Raw genomic sequence first — 25821 nt, forward strand, 5'->3', positions numbered from 1 at the left:
CTAAGATCCCACAAGCTGTGTGGTGTAGCAAATAAATAAATAAACAAAAGATGCAGTTTAAAAAAAAAAACAAAAAACCCTTGGGCTATACAGTCTTCCCTTTTGCTTCTCTGTCTGAAAGATGATCAAAAGGAAGACAGTGCTTTGCAACACATTACAACTACACCTTAATAAATATTCCCACTGGTTTTCTGTGGGAAATATTTTATTCTAATGTTAATTTCCAACAAATATACTTTTAAGAGGGATATTGTACTCCACTACTTATTCAGAATTTGAAATATCAGTGTATCTTTTTTTTCCCAATAGTAAATACCATCTTAATATATATCAAAACCAAGGTTACCCATTAAATCACATTAATACTTACTGATATTTTACCCTGAATAAGACTTTTTTTTTTTGCTGCACAGCACAGGCTGTGGGATCTTAGTCCTCCTAAGGATCAAACCTGTACCCCCTACATTGGAAAGCAAAGTCTTAACCACTGGACCATCAGGGAAGTCCTGAGAATGACTTTATATATTTATCAAATGTGTTACTTGATATGATGATTTTTCAATTAGTTTTCACATTTGTAAAACCACAAGAATTTTGCATATATGGAAATATTAAATTATATTTAATGTAGACTCTTTATAGCAGTCACCAAAATCTAGGAGACTGAGAGGTCCTAACTCGAATACTGACTGTCAAACTACTGACAAGTGTCTCCAGTACAGTTCTTGGTGAAACAAAGGTCATTGCTCAATCATATTTTCTCAGTTATACTCAGGATAAGTTGTTAGGAACTAAGTAGAGAGTGTATTTTTCTTTTTTAAATATACTGGGGGAAATGTATATATCCAGATTTTCTTTCTGTCAGTCCTTGAGATTCATTACATTTGTTTAAATGAATTTAAAGAGTTTGTTCAGGGAGCTTTATCAGAAATTATATTTGTATTAGTGGTAAGAATGACAAACAGTTCCTTTGTAGTGTTGCACCAGTCAATACCTGTTTTTGCCTAAGGATGTAGCCATACCAATTCTGGATAATCCAGCTTTGATGTGGGTTGGGCAGTGCTGGGTTTCTTTTGTTGGTGCTATTAATTTGAGTTGTGACCTAGTCACACATGCCTACTGAAGATATAATGTAATTAAGCTCCATAAATTCTAACTAAAGCCAGTGTACATGGCATTTTACATCAAAACAGTTTTCAAGAAAAGGTACTTTTCCCCCACTTTCTATGATGTACTATCTAGAAGGAATATTTACCTAAAATGTTCTGTTCATGGAAAATAGTCTCTTTTAGGCATGTGAAATGCCAAAGCAAGCATTTACCAAATGTTCACCATCTTCAAAAAGCTCTTTAAATAAATGTTTGGCAGAATTTATTTTAAAAGTCATTTTCAAAATAATTTTTTGGTAGAATTTTTAGATTCCAGTTCAAGGGAGGTGAAATTTTAAAAATCACACAATCAAGATATACAAAGCCCTTTGTTAAAGCTGCAAGAGAGTAGCCAATACCAAAGTTTTTGTTTTTAGCCAGTCTCTCATGGTTAAACTCATATGGACATTCTCTGGGTCAAAGAATATTCGCCATTCAAACTTTTAAAGCCCTCACTGACAAAGGCGATAGAGAAAGATAATAGAGGTAAAGAGAACGCTCCTTAAAGCTAAGGGTAGAAGACCCCCTTAGCTAGCCTTGTTTCGCATCAGAGACCTGACAAAAATTAGTTTGGCTGCCAGGGGTAGGTGGAGGACTCCGGAAAAGTGACTAAAAAAATGAGTCTTTGCTATAAGTTTGGCACTTTGCTAAGAACCTGAAGTTGTTACCAATTTATTCAAAACAACAAGTCAATCAGGGAGGTACTAATATTATCCGCATTTTGCATACGGACGAACTGAAAGTCACAGAGATTAAACAACTAACGCCGGGAGGTCACAACAGCAAGTGGCGGCACTAAAACTCGAAACTTCGCCAGAGCACGCACCCTGAACCATTGCGTTCTGCCCCGCGGTGTGATTCCGCACGCTGTCGCGGCCTTCCCACCCTCCTTCGTGGGACAGTTCCCAGTACTGAGGCATGGCGCTGTCCAGCCCTGAGGCCCGCCGCCTTCAACAGGCAAGAGAACGTAGCCCCGCGGGGCGACCCCGCCCGCAGGTTGTAGAACAGCCGCGCCCAGCCACGTCCAGGCAGGCAGGCTGGCCGAATCGCCTCCCGGCGGTCATCCTCAGCAGCCTCTTTGGTTCCCTCAGCTCGGCGGTCTAGGCTCCGCTCGGAAAGGCTGGTGGCACGCAGCCGGAACGTCCCCGCTCACTTGCCTGTCCTAATCCCCCACTCCCACCCAGAGACTGAAGCTGAGTTTACACAGCCTCACCTGTCCCAGAGGAGGCGACCTCTCTAGTGACTGACGCACCGCTTCTCCAACCAGGGATTGGCAGGAAGGTGGAGCCTAGCTGAGACTGATAGCTTCTTCCCTCCAATCCCCGTGCAGGAACTCTCCGCGCCTGGCGGAGAGCGACAGGTGGGAGCTGCGTTACCTCCTTGCCTCTTGCACACTTGACGTAAGAGCCTTACTAAGCCCTGGGTGAATTCACTCCAAATCTCACCAATTCTTGCAGGTCGTCACTGCAGCCGTCATTTTAATCAAGAGTGGAAATTCCCCAACCCTTTCCCGTCACCTCAGATGGGGGCGGGATGAATGGTATCCTTACTGACCAATTGTACCACGCGACGTCCTGTGACAAAGTGACCGACACTTTATGTCGCCAATGAAGTTTCCCATTGTCTGGGGTCACTGTGACTGACCACAAGGCCAACTAATCCACTTTAAGGTCGTGAGGCGATAGTCAGAGAGACTGGCCAATAGACATAGAAAAAGACCGGAAGTCGGCGCGTGGGGAATAGGAGGCGGGTGTTCGCAACCGCCTAGGCCTGCGCTGGTCAACGCAGCTTGAGGGCCTCGAGCCAGCGAACAGCGCGTGACGAAGAGCCTGAGCGACGGGTCACTTTGACCAATGATCTGCAGCCGCTGGGGAGCTGCAGCCAGTGGCGAGTGTGCGGGGCGGGAGGCAGCAGGTTAGGCAGTGAGAAGTTAGTGGCGCTGCTGGGACGGGGGGAAGGAGACGCTTCTTCCTCCTGCTGCTTCTCTCGTTCCCGGGATTGGCGGCGGCGGTGGCCGCGGCCGCGAGTGACTCGGCAGGGGCTCCGGCTCCGCGTGCGAACCATGCTGACCGACGGCGGAGGCGGCGGCACCTCCTTTGAGGAGGACTTGGACTCGGTGGCTCCGCGATCCGCCCCAGCCGGGGCCTCGGAGCCGCCTCCGCCGGGAGGGGTCGGGCTGGGAATCCGCACTGTGAGACTCTTCGGGGAGGCCGGGCCGGCTCCGGGAGTCGGTGGAGGCAGCAGCGGTGCAGGCGGAGGGGACGCGGCGCTGGATTTCAAGTTGGCGGCTGCTGTCCTGAGGACCGGGGGTGGAGGTGGTGCCTCTGGTAGCGACGAGGACGAGGTGTCCGAGGTACGGCTCTAGGACCCCTGCTTTCTACACAGCTTGAGACACGAATTCTCTCTGGGCCGGCGCAGGGCTCGGGCCACCCTCCCGCTGCCCAGATGGAGTCGTTCACTGTCAGCGATCGGCTCCCGGGCTGCAGTGGCGGCGGTGCGGGCCTAGTGCGCCCTCGGCTTACTCTTCGGCTCGAGTCGGACCGGTTCCCGTCACCATCCATAGACCCACAATAGGGAGTCCTTTGGTCTCTGAGCTTCGCGCGGGAAGCGGGACTCCTCGGGCACCTCCCGCCCACCCCGCTTTGGAGACGAGGGTGGGGGCGGGGTCTTGCCAGAGTCCCTGCCCTTGGTACTGAGAGAGCGGGACAGAGAGAGGGTGAGGGTGAGAGACAGACAGAGAGGGCTGGCTTGCGTAAAGAACGTTGCCACTGTACTGTGTCTCTTCTCTGAGTTGAAGGATTGGGCATTATTTGCCTTATGCCTTACTTGTGTGCTAAAGGAGGGTTCTTAATTCCAGTTTGGTCTGAGACAGGTGAGTACTAAGGAGCTCTCTGCTTTTGCGCTGAAAAGTCACGTGGGTCCTTGCACCTGGGACTGTGTGAAGTTAGACAGGAAGAGAAGGTTCCAGTTCTCGTTTGGGCTTCGCAATAGCTGGATAGCTGAACTCTGGAGATTTTTAGGCTTGGAGAAGATGAGATCCTCTTTGGAAACCTTTTGCAGTGAGGGAAATTTGTTATCAGGACCTTCATTCCTTTCAGCTGTTAGGCGCATACTGGACATTTTTAGGTCTAGGCAACCTGGAATGGGAGGCATCAACTTTTGGGCTCTAGGGCTAAAGGAGATATTTTACGTTTGTACTTTCTCCCCCTGACTATGGCTTTGTTATAGTTCTGTCCTGTGGTGATTGTTGTTCTAAGAGCTCAGAGTATTCTATTTTGATTCTAAGGTGCCTGGTTCATCCCCTATGACCAATTATTTTAACCTCTGATCTTGGTCTTAAAGTACAGGGGCTTCTGTGTATGTACAGCTGTTCTGGCTGTTGTATTGAGAGGAATAAGGAGAAACTGTATTTATGGGTTGTAGAATACAGTTAGTGCAGTCTTACCATTCTTGATCTGAACAGGAATTCTTTTAGTTTTTCTAACCCCAGTATTTTGCTTGGAATAAACTTTGTGGGTTGTAAAGGAGACAGTTCCTTGAGTGTCTCTGTCTTTTATTTTCACCAAAAGAGAAATAACTTCTAAGCCAAGGTGGTACAGGATTTTGAGTAGGCAGTTATGGAGAGTGTCTCTGGGACACTTCCACTCCTGAGCTTGTGGAAGGCTTTCATTTAGACTTTGAATGAAAATTGATGAGAGATGAACCTAGAATATAGTTACTTTTTACCTAGGAAGTAAAGATTAGAGTCTGTTTTTCTTTGAAACTTGTTAGACTGAAAAAGTTTGCTTTGGTATGAATGTGATAGAAGGATGATGTTCTTGATTTTCTGAACCATTTTTGCACAGTTGTCATTGATGAAGTGAGAGATCACACATTTGTTTTTACTTCAGTAGTAGTCTTAAATTTCGTCAGAGGTAGAGTGCTAGTGAGCCTCCATAGTTATGAATCTCTAACTCTATGGGCTTCTGTGTTATATCTGGAGAAATGAGCTTTTGAAGTAACCAATTTTGCAAGGTTTGTTCATACACACAGCTTATTTCATTTGGAGTCTTCACACCAGGCTGTTAAAAGCTGTGAGCAGAATTCACACCTTTTGTGTGATTTTCTTTGGTGTTATCATAGAAATTATTCACGATTCCTTCAGCCACTTAGGCTAATGGTAGAAGAACTTCTTATTCTCCTAAATTTTCTATGCTTAAAAGATTTAGATATTAAGTGTATATAGGTAGACATCACTTTTGGATAGAGATTTCTAGAGTACCCACAAACTTGAGCCTAGTCTAAGATTATGCTCAATATGCATATAGATTCTTTCTTAACCTGAGGAGAAAGGAAATTTTGTTTTTATGTCCTATTCATCCATATCATATAAAAAAGAAATTCCTGGAATATCTAGTGTATGTTGAATGTGTGGTAGGGTATAGTCTGTGCCTTTGTGAGTGAAATGACCTTTTTTCTCAAGCAGATTTCTTGGATTTTCTCATTTCTCTCTGACAAGATCATAGTCTTCTCCCTTATTATTACCTTTGAGTTTCATTTAGTGTAAAAAGATCATAAGTAATATTCTTCAAAAAATACTTACCCAACTGGCATTTGATGAATAATAGTAGAATTTTAATTTTCGTTATACCTCTAGATGTTTTAGAACCAAATATTTAGAATGTAGACATTCAGAAGAGTATGTGAGTGAAGTTTGTCTTGTTCCCCAAGTGGGGCAGGAGTAGGTGAGAAATGAATAAGAAATATGGAGGCTTAGAGCATTTGCTCTAGAATTAGCGGAAGGATTTTGAGTAGGGAGTAGATATTTGATATACAAAGATATAAATACTTTAAGGATTTCTTTTCTATTCATTGTTAGAGCCTACATCTGAGGAAAAAAAAAACAAAACAAGGTACTTTCTCTTGCTGGCTGAGTCAAAAGACCTTTTAGTTTGAAGAAGAAGCTTGGATCTTTTTGTAAATTTCTTATATTAGAATTGATTCTTGTTGCTTTAAACATTGGGGTGGATACCTGTTTTGTATTTCTTCAGACATGTTGAGCATGTTCATTAGCTGTCAAGGGCCTTGAACAGAGGAGTCAGAACTTGCCCTGGATTCCTTTGAAATGTACCCATTTTTCAGAATAGAAATCAGGTTGAAAATTATTTAAAAAATAATTTTTAAATGTTAATTTTAGATTTGTAATTTTTTTTTTTTTAAGTAAGGTAAAAGGAAAATAAAGTTCTAAAGAGAGGGTTTTGGTGAAGTTTATGACCTTTAATTTTTCTGTGTTAAGAATGTATGCATATACTGTATGTATACGTGTGTGACATCTTCCTTTTAAAATTAAAAAAATAATAAAGTAATATAATCTTATGGTTAAAAGTTCAACAGTGTAGATAGTAGATATAATATGAAAAGTAAAAAGTTCTCCTCACCCCTACTGACCTTTCAGATCCCACTTAGAGGTAATGAGTATTACAGTCTTCCTTTGAGTAAAATTTCTAGGCCTATATAAGCCAATGCATATATGTTTACCTGTTCCTATACACACTTAAAAGATTATAAATTAGAAATCATTGCAATTAGAAAGCATTGTTGAGGCTTTTTAATCTGAGGCAGATGCTATATTTACAATTAGGTAAAAGCAAAAGGAAATTGGGTTTAACATTTTATAGCAAATTATAGCAAAAGCTTTGTAGGGATTTTTTTTTTCCCTGAAAATTATGTTAAGAGTCAAACGCACAAGCCATACAGAGGTTCCTTCTGATTTTCTCTAATAGGAGATGGATCATTTCCTTTAGGGTTTACAGTCTACTGTATGGAGCAAAGTTTCTCAACTGAAACGTATCGAAATTTGGAGCTATATTAATTCTTTGTTGTGAGGGGCGCTCCTGACTTTTTAGCAGCATCCCTGTCCTTTTCCTACTGGATGCTGGTAGAACACACCTAATTAATTGTGACAGCTAAAAATGTCCTTTGTTGTTGTTTAGTCACTAAGTTGTGTTCATGTCTTTTTGCAACTCCATGGACTGTAGCCTGCCAGACTTCTCTGTCCATGGGATTTTCCAAGCAAGAACACTTGAGTGGGTTGCCATTTCCTTCTCCAAGGGATCTTCCCCATCCAGGGATCGAATCCTGCTTGGCAGGTGGATTCTTTCTTTACTACTGAGCCACCAGGGAAGCCCCAAAATGACCTTAGACAAAGCCAAATGTCTTTGGGGACAAAATCACCCCTGAGAACCACTGGTCTAGAGGCCCACTCTTATCTGGGATGGCAATTTTGTCATCAGTACTCTATATTCAAAGTTCAGGTAAACAAGGTGAGTCACTGCTTTTAATAACATCTCAGGGCTTATGTTCATAACTGAACAAGAGAGAAATTGAAAGAGGGTGGGTACTGACAGGTTTAATGTTATAAATTTTCCATGATAAATTTATAATTTTAGGAAACTTTAAAATGCTATGTTGTTTTTGAAAAATTCATTTATTGCCCATGAAAATGAATTTCTAAAAAACTTTTATGGGGACTTTGTTAAAGGTAGAAAGGCCTTATTCCATAAATTATCAGCAGTAGTGATAAAACAGGGTTTTCCAGGTGACACAGTGGTAAAGAACACACCTACAAATGCAGGACGTGCAAGAGATTCAGGTTCAATCCCTGGGTTGGGAAGATCCCCTGGAACAGGAAATGGCAACCCACTCCTGTATTCTTGCTTGGAAAATCAAATGGACAGAGGAGCCTGGTGGGCTACAGTCCACGGGGTCGCAAAAAGTCGGACACGATTGAGCTCACACACACACACACGCAGTGATAAAATAGGAAATATACCTTTGTATTCTAGTGAGCAGATTTTGGACAGATGAGAATGTCAGTTGAAGGAAAAATGACGTATTATGACAATAACAAATTTTTTATATTACATGAGTACCAACCTTGCACAAGTTTCATTCTATAAAGCCTTTGGACTTTACATAAAATGATTCATTGATGAGTATAGTTGTATGAATGGCAGGTCAAAACAGAGTTGACTAGGTATGGGTAGAGGAAAACCTTGTTGTGAAACTTGAAGTATGTAGAGATTTTCTTTTGGTTATTATTTAGTACATTTTGATAGGTGATTTATATTTGCATAGTTCATAAGACTAATGCAAACACAGTAAAAAGGTCTTGACCTGCCCTTTATACTTTTAATGTCTTGATGTCCTATCAGAATATCATTATGGAAATACAAATGTATAGTTTTATTTTCCCCATTATTATACAAAAGATAACATACTATTCATGTGAGATTTTTAAATGGTGAATTTGATAAGAATTTAGACTTTTTATCTAATCAAAGTGATAAAACATGTTAAGAATGAAGCTTTGGAGATGAGTTTAGGCACATTCTTTTCTGAGCCTATCTGGTGGTAGAATGATGACCTCTGAAAATCAACTCTGGTCTTCTGATTCAATGAGATAAGATAAATAAAATTTTAGTATTAGTCTTGAGTTGGAAATTTACCTTCCTACAGAACCAAAGTTTTAATAAATTCTTTATCTTTTTTTCAGTGCATTATAAATGAACTCTTCCAATGTATCTTCTTGGACATTATTATTTACAATTTTCCTCTCCTGTTGCTTGTCCAAATAGTCACAGAATCTTGGTGATAGTCCTGTCTCATCTCATTTTTAGGTAACTGCTACCGTTTACTGAATGCTTATTATAGTCCAATACCATATATATAAGGGCTTCCCAGGTGGCTCAGACGGTAAAGAATCTGCCCGTAATGGGGGAGACCCCAGGTTTGATTCCTGAGTCAGGAAGATACCCTGGAGAAGGGAATGCAACTCACTCCAGTATTCTTTCCTGGGGAATTCAATGGACAGAGGAACCTGGTGGGCTACAGTCCATGGGGTCCCAAAGAATCAGACACGACTTGAGCGACTAACACACACACCATGGTATATACTTCGGTTATTTTATTTAATCACTCAACATCCGTTTGAGGTGGGTATTATCTACACTTTGATAGATGAATAAATGTAGGTTCAGAGAAATGATCAATCCAGAAAGCAATAAAAAATGGTTAGTGTTATTTATACAGCTAGAAATCAATAAAGCTAGGATTTGAATCCAGAACTCATGCTATTTCACATTAAGAAGTAGGCAGAGTTTTTGGTTACCAATGCTCTGCCTCCAATAATTACTTGCTTAATCTATATTGAAGTTTTATAAGTCCATAATGAAGTCAGAAAAGTAAGGACAATGTAGTGAAATTCTCATAAGCAATCTTTTCCCACTTTTTTTCTATTTTGAGTTAATGCCCTTTGTACTGTTATGAAAATTAATTTTTAAAATATCTGTGTTTGACAAAATATCAAATTGGAAAGTTCATGTTAGGACTCTGGGTAAAGCCTCAAAAGTCTGGGAACCATTGATCTGAATAACTTGCTCAGGATCACACAGCTAATTTATAGTAGAAAATAGGTCACGTGACTCCTATTGTACTTAACTGCTGTATTGTCCTGCTGACTATTTCTTTTCTGACACATGAATTTATTAATAATTAATTGCTTAAGAAATGCCTATGAGCTTCCCTGGTGGCTCAGATGATAAACAATCTGCTTGCAATGCCTGAAACCCAGGTTTTGCCCCTTTTGGGAAGATCCCTTGGAGAAGTAAATGGCAGCCCAGTCTAGTATTCTGCTTGGAGAATTCCATGGACAGAGGAGCCTGGTGGGCTACAGTCCATGAGGTCACAAAGAGTCTGACACCACTGAACAACTAACACTTACTTAAGAAACATATGTCTCAAACTAGCATATAATCTGTAGTTGACCTTGTTGAAAAGCTTTTATATAATGAAATTGATGACTGCCATGTGAATCAATTTATTTTAAGAAGGCAGTCAAAGATGTACCATTGGGGATCAGAGGAACACAACTTTAAGGTAATTTTGTCATTGCGCTTAAACTTGAAAAGTTCAGGCCTTCTCATTATTCATTTTAAGAGAATTAAATATTAAAAGTACCAATATAGAAAGGCAGATACCCAACTTTGCACCTTTGCCACTAATAGGAAACATTGGTTTTAATTTATAAAAATTAAAATCTGTGTGCTGTCTTATAGTTACTTACAGTGTACAGTTCTTGTGAATGAAGATCATTTGCCTTATGATGGTTGACAGGTTTACCTTTTTTTCTGGTCAACTTTACCTAAACCAGGAGTAAAGCAAAGTTGTATATAAAGCTTTTTTACTTGATAAGCTGAAATTTAGCAACAGTTTATCAAGAGTACATTATGCTCTTCCTCCACTGTATATCCTCCTGTTCTCACAAAGTTTTCTGCTGAATGGATGCTGCTTTTGTTAGTAAAAATGGGTTTTTTGGTTTGTTTTTATGTAGATATCCCACTGTATCCTAATGTTTTGATTCACCTGCATTAGTTTGCAGTTTTTAAAAAAAGCAAGTAAACTCCCAGGGATTAGCCCCAGGAACCAAAGAGCTGAACAGAACAGTTTATTAAATTGTTACGATGCTATGTGATGAGGACAGTTAGGTTGAGAACAGTTTTTTAAATTGTGGTAAAACATAACAAAATTCACCATTTTAACCTTCTTTTTTCCCCCCAATTGTGGAGAAGGAAGTGGGAAATGGCAACCCACTCTAGTATTCTTGCCTGGGAAATCCATGGAGAGAGGAGCCCAGTGAGCTGTGTACAGTCAGTCCCTGGGGTGGCAAAAGAGTCGAGCCCGACTTAGTGACTAAACAACAAAGTCACAAGTACTGTTACCTTGGAAATTAAAATCTAAAACTTTGGCTATATTTCAGGAGCATACACATAACTTACTAAAGCTGAACAGAACCATTAAAATTAACCTTGCTGTATATTTGCAGAAAATAATGAGTTGAAAAAAGTTGCCTTTGATGTTCTGGTTGAAAAAAACTTCCTTTGTTTTAAATATGTTTGTATATGTTTCAGTACATGTATCACATATGTACTAAAGTGATGAGAAGTAACTTTGTATTTACTTTGTAGGAGTTACTGTGTAAATATACAGACAAATGTATTTTGGACTGTGTGTGCAGTGAGTTTTTTGTTGGATCCAGCTTATAAATATGCCAATTATATACCCTCATATACTTGTCTGATTTGAGTTTGTAAAATGAGGACTCTTTTTTACACACTTAACAAAGAAGGAAAAGGGCTAAAAAAAATTGTGTTAAAATATGTGCAACAGAAAATTTACCTGTTTTTTTTGTCACCCTGAGCATGTGGGATCTTAGTTCCCAGACCAGGGATGGAACTCACATCCCGTGTGGTGGAAGCAAGAAGTCTTAACCACCTGACTACCAGAAAAATAAAAAATTTACCATTTTAAAGTGGTTATAAGTACATTCACATTGTTGTGCAACCATTACCACTAGCCATCTCCAAAACCTTTTCATCTTCCAAAACTGAAACTCTGTACCCATTAAGCAGTAACGCCCTGTCCTCCCTTCTCCAGCCCCTTAATCACAAGTAACTTCCTTTTCTGTGATTTTGTCTACTCTAGGTATCTCAAATAAGTGAAATCATTCAGTTCTTCTGCTTTGGGTGATTGGCTTATTTTACCTAGCATAGCGTCTTCAGGGTTCATCTATGTTTGCAGCATGTGTGAAACTTGTGCTGTGCTTAGTCGTTCAGTCGTGTCCGACTCCTTGCGACCCCATGGACTGTAGCCCACCAGGCTCCTCTGTCCATGGGGATTCTTCAGGCAAGAATACTAGAGTGGGTTGCCGTGCCCTCCTCCAAGGGATCTTCCCAACCCAGGGATCAAACCCAGGTCTCCTGCATTGCAGGCAAATTCTTTACCATCTGAGTGAGGAGGGAAGCTTGTGTGAAACTTAACTGAATACTATTCTGTTGTTACGTATATAACATTTTTGTTCATCTGTTGATGGACACTTGGATTGCTTCTCTACCTTTTGGCTTTTGTTAATATGCTGCTGTGAACATGGGTGTATAAATACCTTTTTGAGTCCCTGCTTTTGATTCTTTTCTGGTATATACCTAGAAGTGGGATTGCTGGATCATCTGTTGATTCTGTTTTTAAGTTTTTGAGGAACCACAGTACTGCTTTCCTATAGCGGCTGTACCATTTTACATTCCCACTCGCAAAGCACAAGGTTTCCAGTTTCTCCATATTCTAGCCAATCTTCTTGTTTTCGATTTTGAGATTAGTCATCCTAATGGGTGTGGTTTCGATTTGTATTTCCCTAAAAATTAGTGATATTGAACATCTTTTCATGTGCTTCTTGGCCATTTGTGTCTCTTCTTTGGCGAGATGTCTATTCAAATCCTTTGCCCTTTTTTTTTGGCCACATCTTGGAATTTGTGGGATCTTAGTTCCCTGACCAGGGATGGAACTGGCCCCACCCACCCCCACAGTGAAAGTGCTGAGTCCTAACCACTGGATTGCCAGGGAAATTCCTCCTTTGCTCATGTTTAGTTGAGTTGTTTTTTCATTAATTGTAGGAATTCTTTGGATGTTAATCCCTTATCATATCATATATATATATATAAATATAATTTACACACATTTCTCATATTCCACTGGTTGCCTTTTTACTCTGTTGTCCTTTTGTGCTTAAACAGTTGTAATATTATTTATTTGACTGCATTGAGCCTTAGTTTTGGCACGTGGGGTATTTGTTGCATCATGCAAGATCTTTTGTTGGGGCAAGTCTGCTGTAGTTGTGGCATATGATCTCCAGAGCACTCAGGCTCAGTAATTGCTGTGCAGGAGCTTGGTTGCCCAGCAGCACGTGGGATCCTTAGTTCTGCAACCAGGGATTGAAGGTTTTATTCTAGGGACTTCCCTGGTAGTCCAGTGGCTAAGACTGAGCTCCAGTGCAGGGGACCTGAGTTCATTTCCCACTGGGGAACTGGATCCCACATACTGCAACTAAAAAGTGCTGCACCTAAAAGATCCTGCATGCTGCAGCAAAGATCGTAGGTCCCACACCCCAACTAGGATCCCGCACAGCCAAATTAATAAATAAAAGAATTTTTAGAAAGGTTTTAATTTAGATGAAGTTCAGTTTATCTGATTTTTTCCTTTATTGTATGTGCTTTTGATTTCATATCCATAACGTGCATGTGTGCTAAGTTGCTTTGGTCTCACACTGTTCTCCATTCAGTAGCTATTTACTGACCATCTAGTGTATGTCAGGCACTGTGCAGAACAACTGGGTATAAACAATGGTGAAAAAAATAATCATGAATCTTGGCCTTCATAGATCTTCCAGTCTAATTGGGAAGTGAAAGTGAAAGTTGCTCAGTTGTGTCCAACTCTTTGAGACCCTATGGACTGTAGCCTGCCAGGCTCCACTGCCCATGGAATTCTCCAGGCAAAAATACTGGAGTGGGTTGCCACGCCCTCCTCCAGGGCATCTTCCCAACCCAGGGATCGAACCTGCAACTCCTGCATTACAGGCAGATTCTTTACCCCTGAGCCACTGGGGAAGCCCTTTCATATCCATAAAGTTGTTGCCAAATCCAGTGTCTTGAAGATTTTTTTCCCAATGTTTTCTTCTAAGAATTTTAAACTTTTAGCTCTTACATTTAGATATTTGAGCCATTTTGAGTTAATTTTTGTATATGGTGTAAGATCGCAGTCTTAACTGTATTTTTTAGCTTGTGGATATCCAGTTTTTCCTGTACCATTTGTTGAAATGACTATAATTTCTCCTTTGAATGGCCCTGACATCCCTGTTGAAATTAATTGGTCATATGGGGGAGAGTTTTTTCTGGACTTTCTGTTCTATTTCTTTGGTTTTTATGACTGACTTTATACCAGTATTGTACTGTATTGATTGCTGTAGTTTTTGTAGTTAAGTTTTGAAATTGGGCAGCATTAGTCCTCCAACTTTGTTCTTTTATCAAGATTGTTTTTGGAGAAGGAAATGGCAACCCATTCCAGTATTCTTGCCTAGAGAATCCTGTGGACAGAGGAGCCTGGTGGGCTGCTGTCCATAGAGTCACACAGAGTCGGACACGACTGAAGTGACTTAGCATGCATGCATGCATTGGAGAAGGAAATGGCAACCCACTCCAGTGTTCTTGCCTGGAGAATCCCAGGGACCGAGGAACCGGGTGGGCTGCCGTCTATGGGGTCGCACAGAGTCGGATATGACTGAAGCAACTTCGCAGCAGCAGCAGTGGCAAGATGTCACATTTCCTTAAGATTGCTTGTGGATTTTAGGATTGGTCTTTGTATTTCTGTGAAAAATGCTGTAGGATTTTAACAGGGATTAATGGCACCCCACTCCAGTACTCTTGCCTGGAAAATCCCATGGATGGAGGAGCCTGGTAGGCTGCAGTCCATGGGGTTGCTAAGAGTCGGACACAACTGAGCGACTTCACTTTCACTTTTCACTTTCATGCATTGGAGGAGGAAATGGCAACCCACTCCAGTGTTCTTGCCTAGAGAATCCCAGGGACGGCGGGGCCTGGTGGGCTGCCATCTATGGGGCTGCACAGAGTCAGACACGACTGAAGCGACTTAGCAGCAGCAGCAGCAGCACTGAATCTATAGATTGCTTTATGAGAACAAGTTTGAGTATAGATCTTACTTAATTGATTCACCACAGTTGATATTAGCAAATCAAAAAGCTTGAGATTGACAAAACATTCGAAACATTGGAAGACTGAACTTTCACTAATGTCTTCCCAAAGCCATTGAATCCAGTTCACGTGGAATACTGTGCTGTAAGTAGATGTTTCTCTAATATGGTGGGTTTTTTCCCCAGTTTGTCCTCATATTAACTAATTTGTGACTGATCACAATGCTTCACATACTGATTAAATGCTAGAAATAATAATTTTTATTCTTTTTATCACTAGAGGTGAGTTCAGTTTTGAAAAAATTATCTCGATCTGGTATTAAATCTAGATAAATGAACCTGTAGTATTTTCTTTAATAATGTAGAATTTTAAAGTTTTCATATAGGCATTTTATGAAATCCGAGTCAGAAAGTAAAGGCCATGTCAGTTGATACCTTGAGTGGTACACTGTACTTGCAGCACTTAATCAGCTTCTAATTGACTTTTTTTTCTCATGTTTACCTATTCTGCTAAATTTCTGATTTTGCCTTTTAAAAAATATACAGTTGCTAATTCAATGACATGTGACACAAACTATCATTATCAAAGAGCAGATACCAAGGATATATTCTCCCTCTTTTTTGCTACTTTTTATTTTGATATAATTTCAAACTTACTAGAAAGTTGCAAGAATAGTACAAAGAACTCCCCCCATATAACCTTTGTCCAGACAGACCAATTGTGTTCATTTTATCCCTTTCCTGTATCCTTCTGTCTCTCAAATTTATTTTCTGCATAACTTGAAAGTAGGTTGCATACATCATGCCTTTTCTCTTACATAACCACAGTGTATTTATTTATCAAGATAGGAAATTTAACAAATTTCAAAAGTATTATTCGAATTCACATTCCTAAAGTTGAAAAAATTGAAATAGAATTCACATAGTATAGAATTCACTCTTTAAATTGTACAATTTCAGTTGTTTTTAAATATATTCACAGAATTGTACAACCTTCACCATTATCTGTTTTAAAACATTTTCGTCACCCCAAACAAAACCTTGTACCCATTAGCAGGCATTTCCCATTCTGCTGTCCCTGCAGCTTTTGGTAATCACTAATCTATTTTCTGCCTCTCTGGATTTGTCTAGTCTGGAAATTTCGTATAAATGGAATCAAACAATATGTGATTTTTTTGTGTTCATGTCTTTCACTTATTATATTGTTTTCAAGATTTCTACATGTTGTATCACGTATCGGGCTTTCCTGGTGGCTCAGCTGGTAAAGAATCCACCTGCAGTCTACGGCTATACCACCCTGAATACACCTGATCTCGTCTGATCTTGGAAGAATCCGCCTGCAATGTTGGAGACCTGGGTTCAATCCCTGGGTTGGAAAGATCCCCTGGAGAAGGGAACAGCTACCCACTCCAGTATTCTGGCCTGGAGAATTCCATGGACTGTCTAGTCCATGGGGCTGCAAAGAGTTGGACACAACTGAATGACTTTCACTTTCACTTTATCATGTGCCAGTACTAAATTGAAATGTTTTGTGGATATACAACATTTTGTTCATTGGTTGATGTTTGGATTATTTCCATCTTTTGACTATTATAAATTATGATACTATGAACATTGGTATGCAAGTTTTTTATGACGATATCTTTTCATTTCCCTTGAGTGTATAGCTTGATCACATCATAACTTTTATTTTCTGAGAAGCTACCAGGCTGTTTTCTATAGCAACTTCATGACTTTACATTCCCACCAACAGTATATGAAGGTTCTAATTTCTCCACATCTTTGCTAACATTTTTTTAATAGCCATCCTAGTGGGTATGGAGATTATTGTGACTTTGACTTGCATTTCCCCAGTGACTAGTGAAGTTGCATCTTTTCACGTGCTTGTTGTCCATTTGCATGTCTTTGGAGAAGTGTTTTTTCAAATCTTTTCCCCATTTCTTGGTTGGATTATCTTTTTATTGTTGAATTATGTTTGTTCGTTTTTAGGGGAAAAAACCCCATGTATTCTGGATACTGTCCCTTATCAGATACGTGATTTTGAAATATTTTTTCCCATTCTGTCAGCTATCTTTTCACTTTCTTGATTGTGCCATTAAATTTAAAATCTTTGGTTGGGCCCAGTTTTTATATTTACCTACTCTTTCTTTTGTTGCTTGTGTATTTGGTGTCATGTCTAAGAGACCATTGCATAATTCTGAGTTATGAAGATTTACTCTTGTTTTCTTCTTCTAAGAGTTTTATACTTTAAGCTCTTACATTTAGGTCTTTGATCCATTTTGAGATTTGAAGAAATTATTTATTTTTGGCTCTACTGGGTCTGTGTTGCTATGTGTGGACTTTCTCTAGTTGTGACAAGTGCGGGCTCCTCTGTAGTTGTGGTGCATGGCTTCTCATTGCGGTGGCTTCTTTTCTTGCAGAGAGCATAGGCTCTAGGGCTCATGGGCTTCAGTAGTTGTGGCTTGTGGGCTCAGTAGTTGTGGTTCGGGGGCTCTAGAGTATGGGCTTAGCAGTTGTGGTACACAGGCTTAGTTGCCCCGTGGCATCTGGAATCTTCCCACAGCAGAGATGGAAGCTGTGTCCCCTGCATTGGCAGGTAGATGCTTAAACCACCGGACCACCAGGGGAGACCCATTTTGAGATCTTATAGATGTGAGATAGAAGTCTAACCTCATTCTTTTAAATGTAGATATCTAATTGTCCCAGCACCATTTGTTGAGAAGACATTTCTTTCTCCATTGAAGTGTCTTAGCCCCCTTTTCAAAATTCGTTTGACTTTAAAATATAATGGTTCATTTTTGGAATGTTTATTTCTGTTTTATTCCACTGTTCTGTATGTCTTATGCCAGTTCCATACTGTCTTGATTACTACAGTTTTTTGGTAGTAAGTTTTGAAATTGGGAAGTGTAAGTCTTCCACTTTGTTCTTTTTTCGAGATTCTTTTGGCCTTTCTGGGTTACTAGATATGTTCTTGTTCTTTAGTCTTCAGAAGAGGCTTAATAGAGGGTGTTTTGTATGCTACAGAATTTGTGGTCACACACAAAACCCACCCCTTCTCCATTAATAATGTTCATCTCTTGAAATTTCTGCTCCTCTTGTATACACTGAAGGTGGATGGTTGGGAACTCTTATGATTAAACCTGTGTTTGCAAGCTATCAGAAGAACAAGTTGTTGTAGTGTCTTTTTATGCATCCCCTCCCAGAAAGAAACTGGGTATATATTTGAGAGGAGACTAACTTGAAGAGGAAGGAGGTGGTTAGTTTGAATAGTTGTAGTCTAAGTGCATCTGATGTGGACTGTATATATAGCCTCAAGAGGAATATGGACAGAATTTCTTTTTCCAGAATAATAAACAGGTAACTAGAATAAAGTGTAAAACATGTCAATTAGAGTGTTTGCATCTGGTATCTTCTGACAGTTGTTTAAGAGGTATGAATTCAGTATTTGAGTAACATACTATTCGCTTGACACCCAAGCCAGTGTTATCACCTGTGTTATTACACAAACAAATCTTAGATATTACTGCCCAAATGGTCTCAATTATGTTAATTTACTAGTTAGTTTGGCTCTGAATAGTGAGAATGTGTACTATCTTTTAGTACCTGATGTGCTTGGGACTTGACTGACAACAAAGAAAAGTTTATTTTCTTTTGGTTTGAAGAGATTATTATTTAAGGCTATACTTAAATCAGGAGCATGGATTTGACCTATTACCACCCTTTCCCCCACAAAATTTTGAATAATATAAAAATACATTATCAAAAGTACTTACTACTGTGTATTATCTCCTTGTTAGTCTGTTAAAAGCATGTTCTCAGTCTCTACTGAGGAAAAGCAATGTTTAGTTTGGGGTAGGGCCTCTTTCATGAACTCACATCTTACATAATAAAATTATATCTTTCAGAGATTAGAACCCTTGGCACTCTGTTTAAGAATTCTGATTGGTATTGCAGATTCCACAGTAATTTAACTAGAACCTGCTATTTGTTAAGCTTTGTTCTGGGCTTTAGGATTAGATTACAAAGATGAAAAAATATGGTGCCTACCCTTAAAGACATCAGGCTTTTCAGGAACATGAACATTTCAGAGAAATGTGAAACAAGGTAAATTATTTATACAAATTATATTTCCCCTTCTAAACTACTTTTACATAGTAACAGATTATATTTGAGTGTTTGTTCAAGGCGTGTGTACCTTAATTGCATAACCTCATTTAATATTTTCCTAGTCTTGTGACAGCCTAAAATCCTTACCGCAGTATAGGGATCATTGCCCTGTGTTAGTTGGATGATCACTCTAAAGGTTGATGTTTGAGTGTTTTCAAGAGTTTGATGGGCTTTAAGTGACAAGTTTAAAGGGGCAGTGATTTAAAATGAAAGGATACAAATTTCATTAGCATAAGACATTTGAGCAAAACCACAACTACTACATTATGTTCTGTAAACTCTCCAAGCATGTTCTGCTCCAGAGCTTTTCGCATTTGTACTTCACTCTCATAGGAACTTTCTTCTCTTAGATACCTGTATGGTTTCCCTCTTTTACCTATTTTAGTAGTCTAAGAGCATTTCCTACTGCCTACTGTATGTATGTTCCATAAACATCTCAGATTCAAGTCCTAAAACTGAACTCACTGCTTTCCCCCTCCCCCGCCCTCTCCCCACCTGTAAATTGCATTGCCCTAAAACTAGTCAGTGTAGTTAGAAACCTTGGAACTTGCATCTGCTGTTTGTTACCACACACATCCAAACAGGCACTGAACCCTGTAGTTTCTTTCTTAACATCTTGTTTATTTGTTTCTTTCTCTGTATTCTCATTGCTTCTGCTGTAAATCAAACCATCATCTTTGACTTACACTTACTGTAGTAATACCTGGCTCTATCTATTCAATACCTCTATGATTAAACCTCTAATTCTTCTCTACCCTGCTATCACAGTAAATTGTCTAATGCCAGTTCAGTCATGTCACTCCTTTGGCAAAAAGCCTTCCCGTTCCTTAGATAAAGGATAAATCAAATTCCTTGGTGTGGCATACCAGGTTATTTAGGATTTGGTTTCTGTTTCTTTCCTTGCTGTATCCTCCTTTATTTGCTTTTTATATTTCAGCCATACCAAATTTGCTGTAGTTCTCTGAACATAGCAAGCTATTAAACGTCCGGAGTAAATTACTTCACTGCTTTGGGTTCTAGTATCAGGATAATAGTTACTACATGCTAAGTTTTTATTGTCCAGTGAACTAAATGCTTACCTTTATATTCTAAAATAAACTTTACAACTATCATATGAAGAAAGTGATATTCCCAATTTATAGATGAGGAAACTGAAGCTTAGAGACGTTACATAACATGCACAAAGTTATACATCTAGTAATAATGGAGCCAGGGTTTGAATCAGGTTTCTTGGAATATAAAACCCATGCTTATAACTACTACTCTGCAGCTGTTACAATGGCCCTCTTCCCCATCCTGTTGGATACTTTCTTGTTCCAGATCATCAACTCTGATTTCCTTCATTACTGCCCCAGCTAGAACTGACCATTTCTTCCTTCCTCTGTGTTCCCATGTTGTCCATATATAACTCCCTGTTAAACAGCATCTTTAGTACTTTATTGCATTTATTTGATTATCTGTCTTATGAGCAGGAGTCATGTCATTTATTTTTATGTTCCCTGTATGTAGTAGAATGTCTGGCACATAGTGGGTACTTATTAAATGTTGGATTTAATAAGCCAATGTATCTTGAATATATATGTATAGTGTTTAATATGCTCAGATTACTTGTTAGCCTAAGACAGTGTAAGGGATTTTATATTTTTGTGGAGTAGAGAGTAAGAGATAAACTGACCTTAATAATAAAAAAGGTAATAGTAATAACAGCTAATATTTGTTGAGTGATTACCAGGTGTTAAGTAAGTACTGCTGTGCAGTTTTAGATATAGTGTCTTGCTTAATCATCAATAACCCTGTGATGTGGTTACTACTATTATCCTTATTTTATAAGCTGAGGAAAATGAGGCTAAGAGCGGTAAAACGAGTTAGCTAAGATGGCACTGTCAACAGTGGGCTAGTGTTTTAAGACTCCTTGCTCTTAGTCATTATGCTCTCCTCCCATTATTGGTATGAATTGGAGGTTTATGGGTGTTTGAGGCTCTTTTTAACTTACTCAAATCAAGTATTTCTTTGGAGTGTTTGATGCTTATTTTTTATTTAGAGTAATGAGTAGAAGCCAGGACTTCTCTCTAACCTCAGTCTTACCCATTTATTATGATAGGGCAGATACGATGTTTCTATTTTCAACATTAAGATTTTCTTGGACTTGATTGCCAGGTTCTTCATTCCTTGTGACTTTCCTAGTGAGTATGTGAGCAAGCTTCTTTTTTTAAAAAAACCTGTTGTGGCACAAATTTTGTTATATGTTTGTTTGTTAGAAATAATGTAGTTGTAGCTACCAGAAGTATTTAAATAAAATCATGCTTTGTCTGTGTAAGAACTCTTTGTGGCTTGATAATCTATCACATTTAAAGATTTTTTCCTGACATTGCTCTTACTTTTAAACTTTGACATTATGATACTTGTAGATTCTCTGTTTAGTACATATTTGGTTAGTATGTAATTGTTTTAGTCATACTCCAATGTTTAGAACAGTCACTTAATACAGTTTATTTTTTTATTTATTTTTTAAATATTTATTTATTTGGCTGCACCAGATCTTAGTTGCAGCATGTGGGATCTAGTTCCCTGACCAGGGACTGAACTCGGGACCCCCTGCTTTGGGAGCACAGAGTCTTAGCCACTGGGCCACCAGGGAAGTCCCTTAATACAGTTTAGTCTGGTGAAAATGGTGTGAGCTTTGGAGTCTGAAGTACATGGCTTCAGATCTGCTCATGGTTATGTCATCTTGGATAAGTCTCTTTGACTTTTCTGAATTTCAGTTAAAATGAAGATGTTAATCTACTTCATTGAGTAGTAAAGATGATTGAGTGGAATAATATATGGAAAATGCACTTAATGGTAGCTATTATTTCCTTTCTCCCATGTTTAGAAACTTTAAAAAATAGTAGATTCAGTATTAAAGATATGGTTTAAAAATGAAGTTTTTGTGGTTGACCAGAGTGGAGTACTATCTGCCTGCAATGCAGGAGACACAGCAGAAGCCTCTGGTTCAATCCCTCGGTGGAAAGATCCCCCAGAGAAGGAAGTGGCAATTCATCCCAATATTCTTGCCTAGCAGGCTACAGTCCATGGGGTCGCAGAGAGCGGGACACAACTGAGCAACTAAATAACAACAATCACCACAAAAGTGGAGTTAATTTTCTTCAGCTTTAACTGAGAATTAGGAAAAGCCTGGTGGTTCTCTCTTGTGCTTATTGAAGTTAATTAACTTCAGAAATCCCAAGATAACATTGATGTTTTTTTGAGAAGAGGATTGTGGATCTGAAGTTTTTGTGGCAGGGTGGATAGTCTTTTCATTCCATTATTTCCAGTGTTGCTGATTATATTGGGCCTTAACAGTATTAGCAAAACTCTTTGCTAAATTTGTCATTATTTGGTCTCAAATTGCAACTGTATTACTTTTTCCTTTTGAATGGATCTTGGAGCATGTTTGTGGTGAATGTGACTGTTTGGAGTACCACCTTTTTTGCAAAAAGGAATTACTGTGTCCTTCAATAATTATCTCTGGGAATGCTGACCCATCCTTTTTGCTGCTCCAAGTAGAAACCAGTATTAAGCCACCTGCATTCTAAAATTGGTGTGATTCTGACTTAGTTGAGGGCTTACTTTGGGTGGGAAAAGGTAAGACAAGTTTATCTCTCCAGATACAAACTAAACAAGAGAGAAGAGAAGTAATAGCAAATACATTTAAACATATATATAATATTTTGGATGTTTAAATATTTTATTTAAACATTTTCATTTTTAATGATCAAATCTGAATTTCTTAAGGAAGCTTTATTTTTAAAGGTTTGTAAGAAGAGTTAGTGAAAAATAAAGATTTAGCCCCTTCTCTTAAATAGCTCTGGTGGGAATTCATGGGAGTGATGATTATTCTTAAGGATTGCCAGAAGCAATATTTGTGACTACTAATATTTCAGTCCATAACTCAAAAAACAAATGTATTTAACATGTTAAAAATAAAAATTTCATAATTTGTTTGTAAGTGAAAAGGCATTTGTTGGTGTTCTTTATTTGCTTTTTGCATGATATGACCATATAACTAGAGAATATATAAACAGAAATGTTACATACATGTTTTATGATAGAATGTTTTTTACTAACCTATTTCCTCTATTAACTAGCCCTCACTATTTCCAGAAATTTACCCTTAGAGAAGGTAACAAATGTACAGGTGAGATTTTATTTTGCTGTCATATGACTTAAACCATATTAATATTATTGAAAATGTTAATTTTAGCACTATTTACTTGATAGAAATTGTGTTTTTTTGTTGTTTGTTTTTCTGGTGGAAGTAAGTTTTGGCTAAATCATAGCTTAGGCTAATTAATGGTTTTTTTCTAATTAGATTTTGGCTAGGGTTGCTGGGTTTTATTTTAGGTGATAATAGCTGAGTCTGTGGTTATTCTCCCTAGTGACTATTGCCATCCAGTGGTTTATTTTTGAAATGTCATATGGGACAAAATGCTTATTCCGCTCTTTTCCCTTCTCGCTGTTTAGTCGCTAAGTTGTGTCCAACTGTTTGCAACCCATGCACTGTATGTAGCCTGCCAGGCTCTTCTGAGATTTCCCAGGCAAGAATACTAGAATTATTTAAATTCTAGTTGAAGCTAAAAACTGGACATATTTTTTTTAGAAAAAGGGAAGGATAAGAAAGACTTTTGACGAGGAAGACCTCAAGAGTTTGCCTTTAGCATTTTAGATGAGATAGTTGTGAAAGATGTTAGATGAAAGATGTTTAGATGTTGTGAAAGTGTTAGTCAATCAGTCGTGTCCGACTCTTTGTGACCGCATGGACTGTAGCCTCCCAGGCTCCTCTGTCCATAGAATTCTCCAGGCAAGAATACTGGAGTGGGTTGCCAATTCGTTTTCCAGGGGATCTTTCTGACCTAGGGATCAAACCCAGGTCTCCTGCATTGTAGGCAGATTCTGTACTGTCTGAGCCACCAAGGATGCCCGTAAGGGAAAAAACCTATATGTAAGGAAAAAACATGTAGTTTTTTGTGGGCCAGATTTCCTCACATCCTTTTTCTTCCACCTTTTATTTTTGTACCTAATCAGAAGTAGGAAAAGAAATCTGCCATGTTTAAGACTGGAAATAAACTTTTTTGCCATTACTAAAAACAGTACCACTGTAGGTTGTTGCATTATGTTTGCTGCTCCATGTAGCTGCTGGATAGGGGTGAGCTTTCTATCTTTAGGCAATAAGGAAATTTCTGTGATCCTTTAGCTGTATTTGATCCATAAGCTGTGTGTTGCTTCTTCATCATTTGCATAATGAAGACTAATTTCATTAGATATAACATTACTTTGAACTTATCTATTATTTAGACATTTTTTGTGTTATATCATTGAGCCTTTATATTAAATGTATGGTATTGGTCTTAATTAACATTTCCATGTTTCTGAAAATGGTTTCCATCTTGACTGGCCAGATACATTTTGAGGTAATGCTGTTGCAATTTGCATTGCAACAGTATGTGCTTCAGCAGGTTTGTCAGGTAAGATATTTATGAACTGCCAAAAGCAGTCCTCCAAATAGTCCCAAAGTAATGGGCATAACTGGATATTTTATCCTTTTATTGATCGCATGTTGAGACAGGCTTTTGTTTTTTTATTTAAGTTAAAAAAAAAATTGGCTGCGCTGGGTCTTTGATGCAACACACAGGCTCTTTGTTGCTTCACCTGGTCTTTATCTAGTTGTGGCGAGTAGGGGCTACTCTCTAGTTGTGGTGCATGGGCTTCTTATTGTGGTGGCTTCTTTTGTTGTGGAGCACAGGCTCCAGGGTGTGAGGGCTTCAGTAGTTGGAGCACTTGGGCTCAGTAGTTGAGGTGCATGGGCTTAGTTGCCCCTCAGCCTGTGGTATCCTAGTTCCCCGACCAGGGATTGAACCCATGTCCTCTGTGTTGGCAGGTGGATTCCTAACCCCTGGACCACCAGGGAAATCCTGAGACAATTAAGATTTTACAGAGAGTAGGGCAGAAAAGTGTGAGAATTGAGTACCTTTTGGCACAAATTGGCACAAATGTATTCAAGTCATTTTTGTGTCTAGTTATGTATAACTCATTCTGGGAACTTAAGATTTTCCCCACAAGTGTTACAGATATTTAAAATTTGATCTTTTGGGTCAGAAGCTAAATATAAAATGCCTAAAACTATGTTTAAAAATTTAAGTGGATTCTAACTAGGGAAAAAAAATTGTAATTATGTGAGGTGATAGATGTTAACTTATTGTGGTAATAATTTCATAATACATACTGTTAGCAGTCATTCCCATTCCTCTTTTGCCGGCTCTTCAGTAAACCACTAATCTTTCTGTCTCTTTGGATTTGCCTGTGCTGGACATTTCATATAAACGAATTTGTACAGTATGTGACTTTTTGCATCTGACTTTGTTCATGCTAAGCACATGAACTTGGCTGAATAAAATTCGATCGTATGGATATTATTATTCTGTTTATCAGTTTACTGGTTAACATATGGGTTGTTTCCACTTTTTGTTTACTATGCTTAATGCAACTATGAATGTCTGTGTACAAAGTTTTGTATGAACATGTACATTTCAATCTTCTTAGGTGTATACATAGAAGTGGAATTGCTAGGTCGTATTCTGTGTTTAATTTTTGAAGAACTGCCAAACACTGTCCCACAGGCACTTCATCTTTTATGCTTCTACTAACAGTGTACAAAGGACCTTATATTTTTGAGGGTGGATCATTCGTCACTTTCTAAATGCATCTTCAAGTCCATTTTTTAATTTCATTCCCTTACTCCCCACCTACATGTCTGACCACCTGTGCAATTCTATGCAGCCTTCAAAGCCTAGTTCAGATTCTACTTGTGCAAAGTCTGCTTAGAGTACTGGGGCAGGAAGTGATTTCTCTCTCTTTAATGCATATTGTTTTACCATTTATTTCTCTTGGAGGCCT

The 25821-nt window shown here is 38.8% G+C and overlaps 1 protein-coding gene across 5 annotated transcripts in view; it reads left to right on the plus strand.

The window, feature by feature from the left end:
• Positions 1–3049: 3049 nt before the first annotated feature.
• The window catches only part of LOC104996210 (ankyrin repeat and KH domain-containing protein 1), a 105023-nt gene continuing 82251 nt past the window's right edge, over positions 3050–25821 (plus strand). For all 5 annotated transcript variants that reach the window (XM_010850356.1, XM_010850357.1, XM_010850360.1 and 2 more), the window contains exon 1: positions 3050–3501. In XM_010850356.1, coding sequence (XP_010848658.1) covers positions 3211–3501 — 291 coding nt within the window. In that variant the 5' untranslated portion in view covers positions 3050–3210. The remainder of the gene's footprint in view (positions 3502–25821) is intronic.

Source organism: Bison bison, unplaced genomic scaffold, assembly GCF_000754665.1.
Source record: "Bison bison bison isolate TAMUID 2011002044 unplaced genomic scaffold, Bison_UMD1.0 scf7180017864291, whole genome shotgun sequence".
NCBI lineage: Eukaryota > Metazoa > Chordata > Mammalia > Artiodactyla > Bovidae > Bison > Bison bison.